At 36.7% G+C, this 20,993-nt stretch overlaps 1 protein-coding gene across 1 annotated transcript; it reads left to right on the top strand.

Moving 5' to 3' along the window:
- Positions 1-19,382: 19,382 nt before the first annotated feature.
- Positions 19,383-20,988, top strand: LOC129675462 (igE-binding protein-like; the record flags this gene model as incomplete). The annotated part of the gene is given in 3 exon segments (XM_055605465.1): positions 19,383-19,494; positions 19,599-20,066; positions 20,069-20,988. Coding segments are annotated over 3 exon segments (1,500 nt in total), but the record flags the coding sequence as incomplete, so codon positions are not given.
- Between the last annotated feature and the right edge of the window lie 5 nt (positions 20,989-20,993).

Below are 20,993 nucleotides of genomic sequence, written 5' to 3'. Positions count from 1 at the left end.
CCTCCTTCTTTTTCTTTACTGAGATCTATTATAAACCTTAAGTATTTCAGGTTCAACTTTTTGATATATAAGTTTTTTTTTTAATATTGACTCAGATTGTAGATATCTCATTTGCCTTTTGTTATTCGCCATATATTCTCCTGCAGGAAATGTGGCAAATAAGAGCGCTCCATGTTTTTAAATTTAATGATGCACCACTCCACTGATATTGGGTCAGTTTAAATTACTGTGATGTAATGTAAGATAGATGTTAACTCTCTTCAATATTTTAATAATATAAGAAAGTTCTAAGCCTGAATCTTAAAAAATTCCACTAGGCATATCCTAAAAGTGATTGTCTACAACTATTGTCATCAAATGGAACAATTTTATAAAGGAACTCCAAAATAGAGAGCCATCATGTAACAGTGCTTTGAAATTTTGCTTCAAAACCAGTAATAACAAGGAACAAAGTGGATAGCAGATCATGCCATGTCAAGGTTTGGTATTGTTTCGAAGGTCTAACAGGTATAGGTGGAGATAGACTCTTCAGCACAGTGAGTGGTGACAGGAAAACCCGGTGGTCAGCAGCAAGAAACATAACGAATTCATTTTGAAAGGCTCATTGTTAATTGGGGTTAATTCTAGTGTGAAGTGACTACAACTGAAAAGTTTGGAAATGGAGCTGAAGATGAAGAGTCTCAGAAAATTTATATAGTATCCTCAATAACAGAAAATTTTCAGGGTAGAGGTATAGAAGAGGGAAGAACGCCTGTGATAGCTGTATTAGCAAAGGGAAGGATAAAGGCCAGCCAAAGGCAAGAGTAGCAAGAGATAAAACAGAGGTAAAAACTCACAGAACACTTCACACATCACGATACCGATTTAAAATGCAACAAGACAGAAATTTCAGGGTTTATATACCTTAGAATAACCCCAGAGAATCTTTGTTTTCAGTATTTTATTGTAAGAGTTGAAAGAAGATATATTCTACATAGTTGCTCAAACAGAACTGCATGAATCCCTCACCAGTACACATGCCAATAGGGTTACAGTAACTCTTATGAGTCTCCACTCCTATATGAAGAGTTATAGGCAGTGGATGCTAAGAGTGTATAAATAGGGATGTTCCTGGAATGAAAAGATAAGTTATCCATTCCACAAAGTAACCAGCTTTACACACATATAAACATTAGCTACAATAAATGTACTCAGTAGTCATTACATTTATATATTACATTATTTAAAGGAGGGGCCATGATATGAGAAGTTAGAGATAGATGGGAGGACTTTCAGGGGAGAGAGAGAGATTGAAATGATTAATGCAGCCACTCCTGATGAGACCAGATAGACTAGTATCAGAGGGAATGGGAGGAAGACCTCCCTTATCAGTGGACTGGGGGAGGGGCACAGGTGGGAAGAAGGAGGAAGGGTGGGATTAAGAGGGGCGGAGGGAGGGAGGTACAGAGGTGATACAATGTGAATAATCTGTAATTAAAAAAAATAAAAATAATTTAGAAAGCTATAACTTCCTAAATGTATATATATATATACATATATATATATAAAGAAATGATGTAAATACAGTGTACTCATGTATAAAATTCTAAAAAGAAAACATAATATGCCTACAAACAATTTTTAAAAAAGGACAAGACTCCTGCTGATGCAGTAATAAGGTGATTCAGAGACAAAAGAAATTTCCACCCTTATCAGTGGACTTGGGGAGTGGCATGGAAGCACATGGGTTAGGGAGGGGATGAGGGAATAGGCTACATTTGGCTACAAAGTGAATAATCTGTAATTTATTAAAAAATGAATTTTTAAAAAATAAATAAGTTTACAGAACATTTAAACAAAAGGACAAGACTCCTACTGATGCAGTAACAAGGTGAATCAGAGAGAAAGGAAGATTTATTCCTGGACAGTCCACTGTGGAAACCCAAAGCAAGTGTCCTGGAAGTATTCTTTGAATCCTGGTATGCAGAATAATTTTACTGGGAGAAAAAAATGCTTAATAGCAGTAGCACAGTGTTCCAATCAGAGGAAATCTAGTCTGCCCTAGGCTAGAGTGAGACTCACTAACACCTCAGCAGAGGGATGAGCAGAAGCAACTGTACAAAGATTCTATAGCCACACTCCAGCCAAGGAAAGCTTTATTGACTGTCTTTTCTAACCTAGAGATCTAAAGACACCTTTAGTTATAAAACCTCTTCCTAGATGATTAATCACATCATCTACTTGTGAGAGAAATAACAGAAAGCAGAACATGAGGGGATTCTTTGCGATATTTTACTGTGCAAGATAGGTCAATGGCCACATTCTTATATCTCATGGTCAAGATACTCAAATGGACATTTAATGAATACTCCAGATATGATAGTGTATTAGTTTTGTATTTCAAGTTATATTATTATATAATGTTCGTTTTCCGTGGAATTATTTCTAGGCTTGTCTAACATGATTTTGATAATATGTGTGATCTTCAAAATATATGACTATTGTAGAGACAAAAAATGAAGTAAGTTCCACTTAGATTTAAATCATTTATATATGTCTTTTTGATGATGTGTTTTTAACATACTTTTTATCATAATGAAATAACACTTAAACTTTTAAAATTAAGTTACATAGTGTGCTACAGAAATCAGACTACTTTCCAGTTTTGTTAGAAAGGGAAAAAAGAAAGGGAAAGTGGTTTAAAAAAATTGGTAAGCATATCAGAACGGAAATGGTAAACATACAGAAGTAATTGATGTAGCATGATTTTTAAAATCCCAAAATAGTGCTGATCAGTAAAGACATAAAGAAAAAGTAAAATTTTCATTGATTCATGCAATACTCACAATCCTAGACAAATCATTGTATTTTAAAATAATGCAAAATTCTGTTGCTTATACGTAATATTGAGTTAGGCTCTTTTCTCAGATAAAATGTGTTGGTAAGTAGGTTTATTTTTCTTGTTTGTTTTGTTTTAGTTCGGTTGGGTTATTGAGTTTGGATGTGGTTGTTGCGTTTTTTTTTTTTTTGTTTGATTGTTTGTTTTTGTTTTTTGTTTTTGTCAACCTGACTCAATCTAGAGTCATCTGTAGATAAACTTCAGCTGAGAAAATGCATCCATTAGATTCGCCTGTGCCTGGGCAGTGGTTGATGTGAGAGAGTACAGTTCAATGCTGTTGCTGCTACACATGGAAAAAAAGGCCCAGGATGGTGTAAGACAACAGGTTGAGCATGTCACCAGAGCAAACAAGTAAGCAATATTCTCTAACATCTCTTCTTCATTTCCTCCCTGCAGGTTTCTGCCATGAGTTCTGGCTCTAAATTCTCTTCATGGAGGATTATAGATTACAATATAATACAGTAAATTAAAGTATATTATACTATATGATTACATGAACATCTTTCTCCCCGATTTAGTTTTGATAATGGTGTTTCATTGCAGAAAAAAACCTAAGACATACAGTAATAGATACTTTTTCTCTAAATTACTAATAAGACTTAAGAAAGACAAGAGACAACTCTTCAGTGATACATCTCATTAACATTTGAGCAAAATAATACCAGGGATGAGGGCATGTTCAGAGAATACATATTTGTAGTATTTTCCATGTCATCCTTAATGTTTTGATGATTTGGAGTTGAAATAAATTACCTATAATACAAAATCAATATGCTGGGTCTACAATAGTATATATAAGAGAATGCTACAAAACCTAAATTTTTATTGTATTCTCTACGAAAATAATATAATACTATTTTCAAGTAGAAAACTTTTAATAATTCTTGGCACTAGAGTAAAAATTCATATTTCACATTGTGAGAGAAATATAAATTCTTTGGTGAGAATAAATGTTTGTTTTTATTTTTTTCAAAGTTACTGTTACAGAATTTATGACATGATGATACCACTAGGAAGACACACTTTGCATTATGTGAAACCAGAAGCATTTTTGGTAATTTCACAGTGGGTAAGTCATAGTATTGTGCCTAAACTTAGTTTTAAACACTCATAATTATTTCGCAAGATTAAAAATGCCCCCACAGACAGACATAATTGGTTAAAGATATGAGATAATTTGTTATCATAATGAAACATTTGTTTGCACTGTTGAAATTGTTGTGTATCTTACCCTTTAAAAGAGAACTATAAATAGCTAACATATATGTAAAATTGATGATTATCACTAAATACCAGAGAGTATTATAAAAAAAATGGCTATGTTAACAAAGCCTCTTGAAAATGGATGTCAAAACATTAATGAAATTTCCATGTCAGAAATTGACAGTTAAGTGGAACCCATTGTACTGAATAGACATTCTTTGGTAGAGAATTAAAAAAAAAAATCTGAAATAGTTACTTACTGAATTCAGTGGTGACTTACCAAAGAAAGTCAATTACCCAAACTTCAAAAGGCAGTTGAAACACATTGAAATGAACTCAACATGGACAATACCTGGATTTCTGGCAGTTAGATCAAAGCCAGCATAACCCAGGAACTTGTGAATCTAGTTCCCTGGCTACCAAAAGGAGTAATTTCCTTTACCTTTAGCAAAAGGGACATCTTGCTCCCTAATTAACATATTCTCATGATTCCTATGAGCATGTCAAGGTCCATGCTAGCCTCTAGGTTCCCCCATTCACTACACTACTCAAAAAATACCCTTCAAATCACCCATAAGTCTCCTGGTCTCAACCAGCTACTGATCCTACTTATAATCTAGCTATCCTCACTAGGTATTCTTTATTGTACATCTCCTGATATTCTCCCAACTCTTACAGAAAACTCTGGCATTGTCCAGAATGCTTCTACTTGTCCTTTCTTTTTCTGATTTTTCCATATGTTATAACAATCATGTTGTCACTTTGATATAACTTACTTTCAATCCATGAACTTTCTCTCCAAATTTGTGAATTTCTGCATCTTTTTCTTGTCTGACTTCTGGTAGATGGACTCACCATCGGTGTATCAATTGCATTTCTTTTTGATTTACATGGACTTTCAAGCACAAACTTGGATGGTGTATTTTCCACTTGTCTCTGGTTGTCCTCCATATTTTCTTCTCCAAGAAGTCTTGCAAAATGTTTTGGAGCTGGGTTCTCATAATTATTCTTAACACCACTTCCTTTCACAGAATTATTAATGTGTGAATTGTTCAGAGGTCCTCCCGTCCACGATGGAGATTTTCTTTGACCTCTTCCTGGTTTGAATTCATATTGTTCAAAGGTATTTGGCTGGTAATTAGCAGTATCATATCTAAGCATATTATGTACAGGGCCTTCTTTACCTGTTATCAAAATAAGAAATAAGAAGGGATTTTTAAATATCAAACACATAACACATCATAAAATATTTCTCAAAACTTTTGTTTTATAATCTGCATAGATCCTCTGGCTATATTCTATGGCTGTTACCTTTGTGTTTTTTTGGGACTCCAAACATTGAACCTGGGTGTGATTCCGACTTCTTGCCTCCTTGTGAGACACTTTTTTTTTTTCTTACTATTGTTTTTTTTTTTTTTTTTTTTTTTTTTTTTTTTTTTTTTTTTTTTTTTTGTTTTTTTTTTTTTTTTTTTTTTTTTTTTTTTTTTTTTTTTTTTTTTTTGTCTGTCGTCAATATAAGGGCTTTATTCTTGTCTTACTGTGTCTTCTTTTGCCATGTTTGGCTGTTGTTTCTTGGTGGCCTGCTCTTTTCTAAAGGAAAAGAGAGGCAGAATATATCTTGGGATAGAGGTGCTGTGGGGTGGAGCTAGAGGAATATAAGTAGGTAAAATTGTAATAGGGGAGTACTGTATGAGAAAATAAATTATTTTCTTCAATAGAAATTGTACATGAAGAGGAAACTAATGAATTATCTCTTTCATGAATTAAAAGCTTTCAGAATAAATGCCTTTGCTTATATAAACAATATTTAAGTAAGGGAAGGATAGTCCAAATTCATTTTGGCAAGCTTAATTTGTTCCTGGATAAGTTTAGAAACATCTTAGATAAAATAAAAAATTGCTTTTTTATATATCCCTTTGAAATGTTTTCTCCACTAACAAAATAAGCCAATTTCAGTCAGGAAAAACGTTAAAATAATAAGAAGGGAATATTATGAACATAGGGAGAGAGAGGAAGACCTGGAGGTGCAGGAGCTCAACAAGGAAAGCAAAAGAACCAAAAAATCAGGGCACAGGGGTCTTTTCTGAGACTAATTCTCCAAAGACAAATCATACAGATAACTTAGAACCCCTGCACAGATGTAACTTATGGCAGTTTAATGTCTAAGTGTCTTTCTTAGAAATGGGAACAGGAACTGTCTCTGACATGAACTCAGTGGCTGGCTCTTTGATCACCTCCTCCTCCACTGATTGGGGAACAGTATGGTGCCAGTACTGAAGAGACCTGATAGGCTAAGGTTAGAGGGAAGGAGAAGAGGACCTCTCTTATCAGTATACTTGGGTAGAGGTATAGGAGATAAGGGTGGACAGTAGGATAGTTGATAGGGAAGACTGAGGGGGCTACAGCTGGGATACAAAGTGAATAAACTATAGTTTATAAAAAAGGAATAAATTTTTTGAAAAAGAAAAAAAAATTAAAAAAATAATTTTATTTTGGAATAGTGGTTTTGGTTTCACCAGCCTTAGGGGACAAGACCAAATAAAATCACACCCAGATTTTGGTGGAGAGTTTTTTTCATGGATTGTAGGTAAGGTAAATGACATGTCTGCCATACAGTGAACTTGTCTCTTTATTTGGAAATACATTGAATCTAACTCTCCCAAGTCAAATGAACTCCAGATAAGTACTGTCAATACACAGCATGTTTCTTTACTTACTTCTCCCTGGGGGTGTGAACCTTCTTCCTCTCCCTTGTTTTCGGACTTTCTTCCCCAACAATCAAAGTTTCAAATGCACACCTAAGGAAAAATTTCGCTGCATGAATTCCCCAAATTGCCTAACATCTATCTCTTTGAACATCCTGATAGGTCCAGGAGTTTCATCAAGAGCTGCACACAAAAGGCACGTGATCAGGCCTAACCTCACTGACTGCTTCAACTAAGTATGCAATTGCCTACCCATAGGTAGTCCCACAGACAGCAAATAAAACAGCGTGTCCTTCCTGGACTTGGGCAACTTTACAGCTTTTGGAACCCTTGCCTTAGTGATGATGTCTAATGTCAGAAGGAAGCAGTCATAAACAAAGACTCTGCCACTTGTTCAGTTATGATCAACAAAAAGCTTGGATGTTCGGTTTCAGACCTAGGGCAAGTAGCTTAGGTGCCTTTTGAAAAGAGGTGAACCTGGCTTCCAGGTTCTTCGAACATCTACTAGTCCCTACCTGCTACATGACACAGTAGACATACCCCACCCTCTATCCTGAAATCTCCAGCCAAGGGACAGGAGCTTCCTCTCCTCCAAAGGCTCTTCACTATATAATCCATATATTTTGCTTCCTTTCTCTCTTTCTACATTTCCTCTCTTCTCTCAGTCTCTCTTTGCTTTCCCTCAGTCCTTTCTCTGCACACACACTTTCTCTTTGCCCCCTGAATGGAGACTTAACTGGCCCCATTCATTAGGCCAGTGAAACTGCTTAGAGTTGCTCCCAGTGAACGTGCATTTAAATACTTTAATTTGCCTTGAATTAGCTTGTTTCACAGTAGAAATGAAGATAACCTATCACTCTAATAGGAGTTATCAAAAATCACTCAGTTTTAGTACATGATGGAGATACTAATACGATCAAACAAATTATTGCAGTTATGGCTCGATACTAATGTTTTAATTCAAGTTTCAATTTTATTTGCTTTCCATTAATTATTTATACCTTTATATTACATATTTATACTTTTTATTTTTACGGTCCTTTTGATAACACATGTATATTTGGTAATGAAAGGGATTGTTTTAACTATAACTCTATTATAGAAAAAGGCAAATAAAAAATTATAACTCATAATATTACCAGGAATTTGAGTTAGCCAGAAAATGGAGATCAGATGAAATGAGTATGTACATCTACTACACTACATATAAAATCCGGTTAAAGAACCACCTCATAGGAAAAGCTAGTGTAAGTTTGTGCACAGTAAGGAAACACCTCAAATGACCACCCCATTGTTGGAGAAAATGTAGACATGAAAGAGAGAAAATTCAGAGTTTTCTGAAAGAGTCAACTGGCAGTCAGCCAGGCAATCTCTCTGAAGCAGAGAAAATAGCAAAAATTATGGGATGGTCCTTCCAATTATAAGAGGTAATGTTGAAGAAGGAGAAGAGTTTGTTAGCCTGGGAAATAGCATAGCATGAGAACAGTCCTGGATCTGAGACATGCCAGAAGACTAATTTGGAGCCTTTGATAATCATAATGGGTAAATGTTACTAGGGACCAGAGGTGCCTGGAGGTTAGTTTGGGGTTTTGTTATGTAAGGACATGTATATGCCAATGGAAGTGGCCCTATCTGGCTGACAGAAACAGATTTTTCTAATATCTAAGAAATGTCAGTTCTATGTGTTTATCTCTCCACCAGAAATTCTTTAATTCTCCAATTTGAGCTAAGTCAAGATTCTCATTTCAAGGTTTTCACAGCCATTGGAAGAACTGAGGTTCCCCTTGAGTCCAAAAACTAGTAGAATCTTTATTATATGCATATGAGAACATGTCCAAAGACTGAACTATTTTACTTACTTGTTAGACTGTGAAATTTCTTATTTCTGTAGGGGAGAGAAACTAAAAGAGTCTTGAGGTTAAAGTAACATTTCTAAACATAATGACTATTGAATTTGGGGACAGATGGCTTTATTTGGAAGTTATCTTATATGTCAAAAAGTATTTGGTAATATTCCTAGAGTCTCCCCACTGGAATAAAGTAATATCTGTCCTTCCATCTTCAATTGTATCAGCACAATTATTTTTAAAATGTAGACTATGTCCACTAGGAAGGAACATGAGGATTTCAACTGAGACTTATTAAGGGTATACAATATATGAATTCCCTTTGGATGATGTTGTATTTATGACCTCTCAGAAGAAAAAAATGAAATATATAGCAAACCGCATATTAAAATGATAAGTAATGTTAAACATTGTGGGAGTGTACATAGAAAGTGTACCAAAATCCTATCTCAAGCTGTTTATCCTGGCCACCACACAAATATGCTATTTCCCACACTCACATTGGGTAGAAGTACCTGGATAATATTCTACTGACATGACATTCCTTGTTGTAGAAAATTTAAAAAGATTACTGATATACAATGTATTGAATTATTTGCCTTTCATTGTATTGCTATAGTTATATTTAATTCATGTTCGTGATAACATTCAAAAGCTTCATTTCATGCATAACCAAATTTTCTAGAACATTACAATCAGTGAAACTTGAGGTCCCTTACTTTCAGTTTATGCTCTATAATCAAATGTTTTGGGGTCTCATTTCTTCCTATCATCTGTCTTCTATTAGCTGAAACTGAAATCATTCCTTGTAATATGTTTGTCTTGGAGAATGTAGACTCAAATTGTGGATTTTCCACTTGCCCCTCATTGGTTTCCAAATTATTTTATGTAAATTTTCATGCAAATGACAAATGATCATTTTATGAGCATTGATTTTCTTTAGTAAAGGTAACACTTTTTACTCTGTTGACATCTCAGTTGGTTGAATTGCCTTAATCACTATCATTATGTACAAAATTTGTTATCTCTACTTGTTTTTCTTTGTCATACATTTAGATTGTTTGAAATAAAATAGTTTTTCTGTAGTAGAATCAACAGTTGGAACAAAAGAAAAATAGTCTCCATATGTCACCAAAAAATTGGAGGAAGTAAGAAAGTGTGAAAATAACCAGATTTAGTAAAATGTAGTGTTTTGAAACTTCATTTCAGATGAAACTCTCAAAAGAAAAATGTAACATTTCTTAAGATTTTATATAGATTTAATGTTTATATATTATTTCTCAAACTGTACAGTCTAAATTTGTAACAAGGGACCAGTTTAAATTCATTTTAAAACTCTGAATAAATTTAGAGAAAAATCTCTAGCATTTTATATAAAACTACATACCATTGGGAAGATATGTCAGAAAAAAAAGACTTAATAGTATATGCTAACACAACCAAACAAGCATATTGCAGTTAATATTCAATTCTGGTGGTTAGCTAAAAATGCATTATTGTAAATTTTTCATTAATCTAAAACATTCCGTTTATGTTCTTGCACGTAGTGGTCTTTATAATATACATTCTTGTTTTAAGTTATGACTATTGTAGACAGTAGCAAAATAAAACAAAGTTTAAAGTTTTCAAGTAATTTGAGGAATTGTTCATGCTACAGTGATTTTAAGTTCAGAAGAATTGCTTATTATTCCAAATTATTAGAATAAACTTCACATATCCCTACTGGTAAAAATATGCAGAAGAACCAAACTATTACAGTAGACTATTCTTTAGATATATTTGAGGCAGTTTTCAAAAACAAGTTTTTATGACTTTTGTTAGTAATATTAACCATACTCAGTGAAATTAAAAAAGTAGTACTATCTGTGGCTAGAACAGTTTATTTTTCAAAGCAGAAAACATTGACTTATGGAACAGATAACTCTATTTAGAAAAAAAATCCTGTTAACTGTAGGAAGTTTGGTAATATTCTTGTTATCATCACAATAAACCACACTAGATATAAGAAACATCACATCCTCTTTCCTTGGAGTGATTATTCACAATTATATCAGAAACTTTAAGAACTATTCCCCAGGAACAGATAAGGTTGCTTTTAGTTCAGATCAACTTTATTGTAGAAAGTTATTACTTTGGGATATTGAAACTTTTGAATGTGTCAGATCTCAAAAAGAAGGCACAAAAATTTAAAACAAACATATTTTAAACATAAGGAAAACCACTACCTAACAGAAAGTATACAAGCAGAGTAGACTGAATAATTGCCAATAAAATTAATAAATAAAAACTCCAAAATGTTGTAGTATTAGTTGTGTGTATACAATATTTCCATGACGAAGCTTTTTTTTAATTGAAGAAACTTCTAAATAGAAGAGTTTTTGAGTTTACTATGATAGTTTAGTTTCTCTGCACAGCCTTATGCATAAGTAACTTCTACATGATTAACTTGATAAGATAGACAATTTTTCTTGCTATGATTTTTGAATTGGTAGAACTACAATCTCTATAGATGTTTTTGGTATGCTAATAAGATTGCATATTTCACACTGGGGGATAATACGAAGTAGTGACTTTAGAAATAGATTTCTCAGTATCAGTATTATTGACTTCAGGGTCTACATTACTATATTGGAGAGCACTGTCAGCTATTTGGCAATCTTTAGCAAGTCTCTATTTAGCAGAATTGTCCAAAATCACAATTACACCATGACTGACAATATTCTTCCCCATTTTAGATCCACTTGTGTAGAGTTTTTCCAACATGGCAGTTTGGGTACTGAGGATGTTGAATTCCTGAAATTTTATAATAATGACAATGAAAGTTATAGAAAATGGCGGATATTGTAAGTCATCATGTAAGAGTTGTCACTATATACTATGTTATCACCTCATTAACAGTAAAAATAAATTCAGCTGTTTTAATTCACAGAATCATTGCAGTGCCTGGAGAAAATATTCTACTGAAAATGTATTCATTGTAGAAGGAAGCTAAAAATTGTGTGCTCTCCAGAAAGGGTACATGAACTCTGACATGAACTCTGTGGCTGGCTGTTTGATTACTTCCTCCTAAAGGGTACAACCTTTCCATGACACAGAGAAAGATGATGCAGCCATCTTTGATGAAGCCTGAGAAGCTAGGGTCAGATAGAATGGGTGGAGGACCTCTCCTATTAGGGGACTGGGGAAAGGGCATCGGCATTGAAGAGGGATGGCGGGTAGGACTGGGAGAAGAAAAGGGAGGAAGCTGCAGCTGGATACAAAGTGAATAAACTGTAATAAATAAATATATAAAGAAAATTATATTTCAAAAGTTTGAACTGGTGAGTAATATTTTTAAATCTGGTTTTGCTGAATTCTATAAAATATCTAATTATTTTACATAGTACGCTGAGAAGACACACATTGTAAAGGAAGACAAGCATATCACTCCTTTCAGTAAATGTAGATGTGACTTACTTTCTTCAGGTGCTCCATCTTTTTGAAGATTTGGGTGCGTGATTCTTGCATGACTTATGATAGGTGGACTTGCAATCCTTGTTTCAGATATATGTTCTTCTGACACAGATGACCTTACAAATATTAAGTCATATTCAGAATTTTCAGTTTGTGCCTGGTTGTTGTCCATATATTGTCCTGCAAAAAATGTTGTTAAGTATATTATTTGCTTTCTTAATTTTGGATTAAAGTCTTAAAATTAACTTATCTCAAGATAACACAATGCCTTGAATTACTCTGTTTTGTTACTTAAAAAATGTTGAGTTTTCTTTATTCCTCTTGCTACATGTTTTCATATTCTTTCAAAAGACTAGCTAGATTTCTACAAAATTACACAAGGAATGTTACATAATATCATCTATCTTACTAGACAATTTAACATGAAAAAAAAATTTAAAAGGGCCGAGAAAGTAATTAGGGAAACAACACTCTTGAAAATAGCCACAATGGACATAAAGTACCTTGGTGTGAACCTAACCAAGCAAGTAAAAAAAAAATTGTATAAAAAATATTTCCATGTCTCTGAAGAAAGAATTAGAAGACAATATCAGAAAATTGAAAGATCTCCCATACTCATGGCTTCGCAGGATTAATATAGAAAAAATGGCCATCTTACCAAAAGTAATCTACAGATTCAATGCAGTTCCCATCAAATTACCAACACAATTCTTTACAGACCTTGAAAGAAAAATTCTCACCTTCATATGGAACAACAAGAAAACAAGAATTGCTAAAAAAATTCTTTACAGTAAAAAAATTTTCAGGAGGTATCTCCATCCCTGATCTCATGCTGTATTATAGAGCAACAACACTAAAAACTACATGGTACTGTCATAAAAACAGAATGGTGTATCAATGGAATGGAATATAAGACCTTGACATAATTCCACACACTTATGGGCACCTGATTTTTCACAAACATGCCAAAAACATTCAATGGAAAAAAAAGAGCATCTTCAACATATGGAGTTGATCTAACTGGATGTCTACATGTAGAAAAATGCAAATAGATCCATACTTATCACCCTGCACAAAAATACAGTCCATGTAGATCAAAGACCTCAACATAAAACCAGACACACTAAACTGCTTAGAAGAAAAAGAGGGGAAGAGCCTTGAACTGGCACAGGAGACAACTTCCTGAACTGAACACCAACAGCACAGGCTCTGAGAACAACAATCAATAAATGGGACCTCATGAAACTGAAAATCTTCTGTAAAGTAAAGGACACTGTCATCAGAACAAAATGACAGCCTACAGATTGGGAAAGGATCTTCACCAACCCTATATCTGACACAGGGTTAATATCCATTGTATATAAAGAACTAAAGAAGTTAAACAGCAACAAATCAAGTAATCCAATTAAAAAATGGGTACAGAGCTAAACAGAGAATTCTTTGCAGTGGAATATCGAATGGCAAAGAAACACTTATTGAAATGCTCAATGTGATTATTCCTGAGGGAAATGCAAATAAAAACGACCCTAAGATTTCACCTTACACCCATGAGAATGGCTAAGATCAAAAACTCAAAAGACAACACATGCTGGAAATGTTGTGGAGAAAGGGGAACCATCTTCCACTGCTGATGGGAATGTGAACTTGTACAACCACTCTGGAAAGCAATCTGGTGCTTTCTCAGACAACTAGGAATAACACTTCCTCAAGATCCAGCTTTACCACTTCTAGGCATATATCCAAAATTTTCTCAAGTACACAATAAGGACATTTGATCAACCATGTTTATAGCAGCCTAATTTGTAATAGCCAGAAACTAGAAACAGCCCAGATGCCCCTCAATGGATGAACAGATGCACAAATTGTGGTATATCTACACAATAAAATATTACGCAGCAATAAAAAACAAGGAAATCATGAAATTTGCAGGTAAATGGTGGGATCTGGAAAAGATTATTCTGAGTGAGCTATCCCAGGAGCAGAGAGCTGCACAAGGTATATACTCACTCATATAAACATATAATATAGGATAAACCTACTAAAATATGTACACCTAAGAAAAGTAATCAAGAGGGAGGACTCTTGATAAAATGCTCAATTCCTATCCAGAAAGGCAAAGAGACTGAACATCAGAAGAAGGAGGAAAGAGGGAACAAGTCAGGAGCCTGACACAGAGGACCTCTGAAAAGCTCTACCCTGCAGACTATCAATGCAGATGCTGAGACTTATGGGCAACCTTTGAGCAGAGTGCAGGGAATCTTATGAAAGAAGTGGGAAACAGTAAGATCTGGAGAGGACAGGAACTCCATAAGGAAAGCAATAGAACTGTGTCTTTCTGCTTTGGGGATACCTCACTCAGCATTATCTTATACCCATCAGTATGGCTAAGATCAAAAAGCCAAGTGACAATACATGCTGGAGAGGATGTGGAAAAAAAGGAGCCCTCCTACACTGCTGGTGGGAATGTAAATTATACATGCACTTTGGAAATCAGTCTGACACTTTCTCAAACAATTAGGAATAGAGACTCCTCAAGATCCACCTATTCCTCTCCTAGGCATATATCCAAAAGTTGTTCAAGCACACAACAAGGACATTTGCTCAAATATGATTTTAGCACTTTTTTTCATAATGGTCAGAATCTGGAAACAACCCAGATGTCCCTAAACTATGGAATGAATGCAGAAATTGTGGAACATTTACAGACTGGACTACTACTCAGCAATTAAGAACTAGGAAATCATAAAATTTGCAGGCAAGGAAAGAAAGAAAGAACATTAAATTTGAAAGGAAAAAAATGATAGCTATAAAATGAAACATAAAGAGAGACCCATTAGAATAAAGTTTGATTTCTCAGTGGAGATTCTACAAACGAGAGGGCCTGACTCATATTCTCCAAATGATGAGAGAATATTTGGCAGCCAAACTATCAAGCACACTAGTTGGAGAAACCAAATTTAAGCAGGATCTATCGACTAAGATTTCAGCTCTCCATATGGCACTAGAAGGAATATTTCAACTTAAAGATGTTTACCACATTCAATAAAAAGAATAAATATTTAATTTCTTGACCAAACTTTGGGCAGAATACAGGGAATCCTATGAAAGAAGGGGGAGTTAGTCGGATCTGGAGAGGACAGGAGCTCCACAAGGAGAGAACAGAACTAAAATTTCTGGGCACAAGAGTCTTCTCTGAGACTGATACTCAAACCAAGGACCGTTCATGTATAGAACCTAGAACCCCTGCTCCGATGTAACCCACGGCAGCTCAGTAACCCCATTAAGGTTAACAGGGACTGTCTTTGACATGAATTCAGTGGCAGGCTCTTTGACCACCGTTCTTTTGAGGTAGGAGCAGCCTTGCATTGCCACAGAGGCGGAAAATGCAGCCAGAACTGATGGGACCTGATAAGCTAAGGTCCGATGGAAGGGGAGAAGGACCATCCCATCAGTGGACTTGGAGAGGAAAATGGGAGGAGATGAGGGATGGAGGGTTGGATTGGGATGGAATGGGGGAGAGGGCTACAGCTGAGATACAAAGTGAATAAACTGTAATAAATAAAAAATAAAAATAGTAATCTCTGGCCAGCAAATGAAAAGATTGAGGGAAACATCTCATACAATAGCAACAAAATAGCAGAAATCAACAACAACTTCTCTTTGATAACGCTCAACCTCAATGATTCACTAACTAAAAACAAATCAGTTTCATGGGTTGGCATCAGACTGTTGGAACAATGGAAACGAATTAAAGTCCTGAAACAAATCCATACACTTATGGACACCTGATTTTTGATAAAGATGCCAAAACCATTTAAAGGAAAAAAGACAGCATCTTCAACAAATGGTGCTGGTCTAAATGGATGTCTACATGTAGAAAAAAGGCAAATAGATGCATACTTATCACTCTGAACAAAACTAAAGTACAAGTGGATCAAAGACCTCAATAGGAAATCAGACAGTAAACTTGTTAGAAGAAAAAGTGGGAAAGAGCCTTGAACTCATTGGCATAGGAGACAACTTCCTGAACTGAATACCATCAGCACAGGCTCTAAGACCAACAATCAATAAATGAGACCTCATGAAACTGAAAATCTTCTGTCAAGCAAAGGACACTGTCATCAGAACAAAACGACTGCCAGCAGATTTGGAAAGGATTTTCACCAACCTTCTACCTGACAGAGGACTCATATCCAACACATATAAAGAGTTTACGAAGTTAAACAGCAACAAATCAAGTAATCCAATTAAAAATGGAGTACAGAGCTAAACAGAGGATTCTCAATAGAGGAATATTGAATGGCAGAGGAACACTTAAAGAAATATTCAGCATCTTTACTCATAAGGGAAATGAAAATCAAATCAACCCTAAGATTTCAACTTAAACCCAACAGAATGGCTAAAGTAAAAAACTCAAGTGACAACACATGCTGGAGAGGTTGTGGAGAATGGGGAACCCTCCTCCACTGCTGGTTGTAATGTCAACATGTACAGTCTGGAAATCAATCTGGTGCTTCCTCAGACAACTAGGAACAGCAATTCCTCAAGATCCAGCTATAACACTCCTAGGCATATATACCAAAGAGGCTCAAATACACAATAAGGACATTAGCTCAACCATATTTGAAGCAGTTTTATTTATATTAGTGAGGAGCTGGAAACAGCCCAGATGGCACTCAATGGAGGAATGGATACAGAAATTATGGTACATCTACCCAATGGAATATTCCTCAGTAATAAAAAACAAGGAAATCATGAAATTTGCAAGTAAATGTTAGGATCTGGAATAGATCATCCTGAGTGAGCTATCCCAGGAGCAGAAAGCTGCACACGGTATATACTCATTCATATAGACATATAATACAGGATAAGCTTACTTAATTTTGTACACCTAAGGAAACTAATCAAGCCGCAAGACTCTTGCTAAAATGCTCAATCCCTATCCAGACGGGCAAGGAAGATGGACATGAAAAGAAGGAGAAAAGAGGGAACAAGTCAAGAGCCTGACACAAAGGACCTCTGAAAGTTTCTGCCATGCAGACTATCAATGCAGATGCTGAGACTTATGGCCAACCATTGTGCAGAGTGCAAGGAATCTTAGGAAAGAAATGGGAAACGGTAAGATCTGGAGAGGACAGGAACTAAACAAGGAGAGCAAGAGAACCAAAAAAAAATTGAGCACAGGGGTCTTTCCTGAGACTGATACTCCAACCAAGGACCATGCATGGAGATAGACCACTGCACAGATGTAGCCCACGGCAGTTCAGTGTTCCATAGTAATAGAAACAGAGACTGTCTCTGACATGAACAGTTTAGCCTGCTCTTTAATTAACCCCTGCCTCCCCCCCATGGGGGAAGCAGCATTACCAGGCAACAGATGAAGACAATGGAGCCACTCATGATGTGGCCAAACTGACTAAGATCAGAAGGAAAAAAAAATAAGACCTCCCCTATCAGTGGTCTTGGGGAGGGGCATGTGTGTAGATGGGGGAGGAATTGAGAAATTGGGATGGGAGGATTTAGGCAACCACAGGGGGATACAAAGTCAATAAAGTGTAATTAATAAAGAATCAAAAAAAAGCAGGATCCTTCATTCTGAGATATCTAAGAACAAGACCTGAAAGTAAAAATTAAACATTACCTCGGGATAAATGAAAGAAAAAAGTATATTCAAAGCAAATGGAAACAAAAACCAAGCAGGTGTAACAGTTTTAATATCTGACAAAAAACAAAACAAAACAAAAAATACTAAAACTAATCAGAAGAGACAGAGGACACTACATAGTCATCAAATTGGAAAAAAAATCTGCCAAGAAGATATCGCTGTTTTAAGCATTTATTTACCAAGCACAAAGGTACCTGACTTCATAAAAGAAATACTATTACAGATAAAAAAGTATATTGACCTCCACAGAGTGGTACTGGGAGGCTTCAATACCTCACTCTTAGTAATTGACAGGCCATCCAGACAAAAACTAAACCGAGAAATGCTGTAGCTAAAAGACTTCACATGTACATAAGCTTAGCAGACTGTTAGAGAAGATTTCACCCAAACACAGAGTATACTTTCTTTTCAATAGCTCATAGAATTTCTTCCAAAATTGACCAAAATCTTGAAAATAAAGCAAGTCTCAACAGTAAGAAAACAATTTAAATCACACCTTATACCCTACATGACTACCACAGATTAAAGCTACAGAAAAATAAACACAGAAAAATAAAGAATTTAAAAACACGTTAAAATTGAGCAACTCACTACTGAAGGAAAATTGATACAAGATAGAAATTAAGAAGGAAATTAAAAACTAAAACCTGGAGGGACAAGATGCCGTCTCTAGGAGAACGCTGCTTCTGAGGAGCAGGACAACATTTTCCATACAGCAACCATGAGAATGAACTCTGAGCACTAAAAAAAAAAAAACAGTTATTGTATTTCCCAGTGTTTCCCTGGAAAAGGTCTTCCAGAATGGCAGATGTGAGCAGCCATCACTGAACTGGGCTCCAGCTTCAAGCACAGAGACTTGCTGTATGCCCAGCTCTCTGGCACAGACAGAGCTGTGTGCCCCAGGGCAACAGAGACTGGATGTCCTTGTCAGGAGTAAACCCCACAGGGAAGGAAGGAAATGGGAACCTGAATTAGGTCATTCCAGTATATCCCTGGAAAAGGTCACAAAGACAGGTGGGCAAGCGTGCCACCAGCCCAGAGACCTGCTCTGTACCAACTATTTGGTGCAAATAGAACTGTGTGCCCCAGGACACCAGATACTTGGAGTCCCTGTTGGGGGAAATCCCCATAGGAAACAAAGGAAAGGGGACGGACTTAGGCCACCCAGTATATCCCTGGAAAAGGTACTGCAACCAGCCCAACCTAGGGACCTGTTGTGCACTAGCTAGTCTGCTGCTACCAGGAAAGTGGTAATCACCTGCCAACAGAGCCCCAACCTCAGGCCTCTAGAACCCTGGGATTCCCGAGATCATCCCCCATATACTGCTCCAATGTAAAGAGCCTGAAGCAAATGCCATTACAAGATGGCGCCGGCATCCAGTGTGTGAGATCGTAAACAACTGCCTATGCGCATGCGCTAAAGCTGAATTCGAGCCAAAGATTGGCTCACTTAGTGATGTAGTGATTAATTAAGATGGCCTGATGGGCTGCATCCAATCAGGAACCAACATGTCACCATTTAGGGTATAAAAGGAGTGCCATTTTGGGGCTCTAGGTCTTCCTCTCATTGCTGCTGAATAAATGCTTGCTGCAGAAGAATCCTGGTGTCCTTGTGCATTCTTGCTGGCGAGATGACCACGCGGGCTACAACTGGTGCCGAAACCCGGAATGCCGGGCTACCGACCATCGTCGGCACTGAGGAGACCCCCCCACTGCAGGGAGGATTCAGAACTGCAGTCTCAGGTAAGCTCTGAGAGACATGTTCCTTGAGCCCCTCGTGGCTATAGGAGTGGTTCTCTTGGCTTTTCTTTTGTTTTGTGTGGGCGGATATTGCTCTTGCTTGCAAGATTCAAATTGCCGCCACGCTATATTAGAGGGAGAAGCCGTTTTAGGGGAACTACAGGATAGCATGTCAGAAACAGAGCGAAGTGAACGTCTTGGGGCCCGAAAGAAAAGACGTAAGGATAAGCAGTTAAACCCCTCCAAGGAGGAGAAAGATAAGGGAAAGGACGCCCTGGGAGAGAAAGATAAGGAGGAATTTTCAGCTAAAACTAGTAAAAAGAAGCCTTTGTATTCACTAAAGGAACTAGAGGCTTTGGGACTTTCCAGTTCCGATTCAGAGGGACTTTCCCCTTCTGAGGAGGAGGATCTAGAAGAGGAAGCAGCTCGCTAAGAGAGAGAGAGGTACCACCCAGACGAGCGGCCGCCCTGGAAAAATCAAAAGCAAATAAAAGGAGGAAGTCGGGGTGCTGTCTCTTCTAGGCCCACTGCTTCTGCCACTCCCTCTGCTCCCCCGCCTTATTCCCCCCAGGTGGAGGCTCTAAGACATTTATGTCCTCCCAGGCTCGAAGGCAAATTTCTCTCGAGTACCCTGTATGGGAAAATGTTGAAGGAGGATGCACTCATGTAGCCGTAGATTACCCTCAGATCAAAGAGCTCGCAGAATCTGTCAATAAATATGGTATAGATGCTAATTTTACCATTATGCAGCTAGAGAGACTTGCCACCGTGGCTATGACTCCTAATTATTGGGAGACCACTATTAAAGCTGCCTTACCTAACATGGGTCAGTATATGGAATGGCAGGCACTATGGTATGACGCCTGTCGAGCTCAAGCTCGGACTAATGCCTTGGAAGTGGGTCCCCAGAGAGAATGGACCTTTGATCTCTTAACAGGACAAGGTCAATATGACAACAATCAGACCAACTATGAATGGGGAGCTTATGGGCAGGTTTCAACCGCTGCTATTAGAGCTTGGAAAGCACTTTCAAAAAAGGGGGAACCCACAGGTCATTTAACAAAAATAATTCAAGGTCCTCAGGAGCCTTTTGCTGATTTCGTGGCCCGAATGACGGAATCAGCAGGCAGGATCTTTGGTGATCCGGAACAAGTTAAGCCAATGATAGAACAATTAATCTATGAAAATGCTTCCCCCGAATGTAAAGCAGCTATCCTCCCAAGGAAAAATAAGGGATTAACAGACTGGATAAAAATCTGCCGAGGACTGGGAGGACCTCTTACAAATGCTGGTTTAGCGGCAGCTATTTTACAAAGCAGAAGCCAAGGTCAATCAAAGAATTCTAGGGTTTGTTTCAACTGTGGAAAACCTGGACATCTCAAACGAGAATGTCAGACTAAACAGCAGAAAAAGATCCCTGGTCTCTGTCCAAAGTGTAAAAAAGGACGCCATTGGTCCAATGAGTGTAGGTCGGTTAAGGATATTCAAGGAAAAATTATTTA

Source organism: Psammomys obesus, unplaced genomic scaffold, assembly GCF_907164565.1.
Source record: "Psammomys obesus unplaced genomic scaffold, mPsaObe1.curated_primary_1811, whole genome shotgun sequence".
In the NCBI taxonomy this organism is placed as follows: domain Eukaryota; kingdom Metazoa; phylum Chordata; class Mammalia; order Rodentia; family Muridae; genus Psammomys; species Psammomys obesus.
This window is presented reverse-complemented; position numbering and strand designations above follow the sequence as displayed.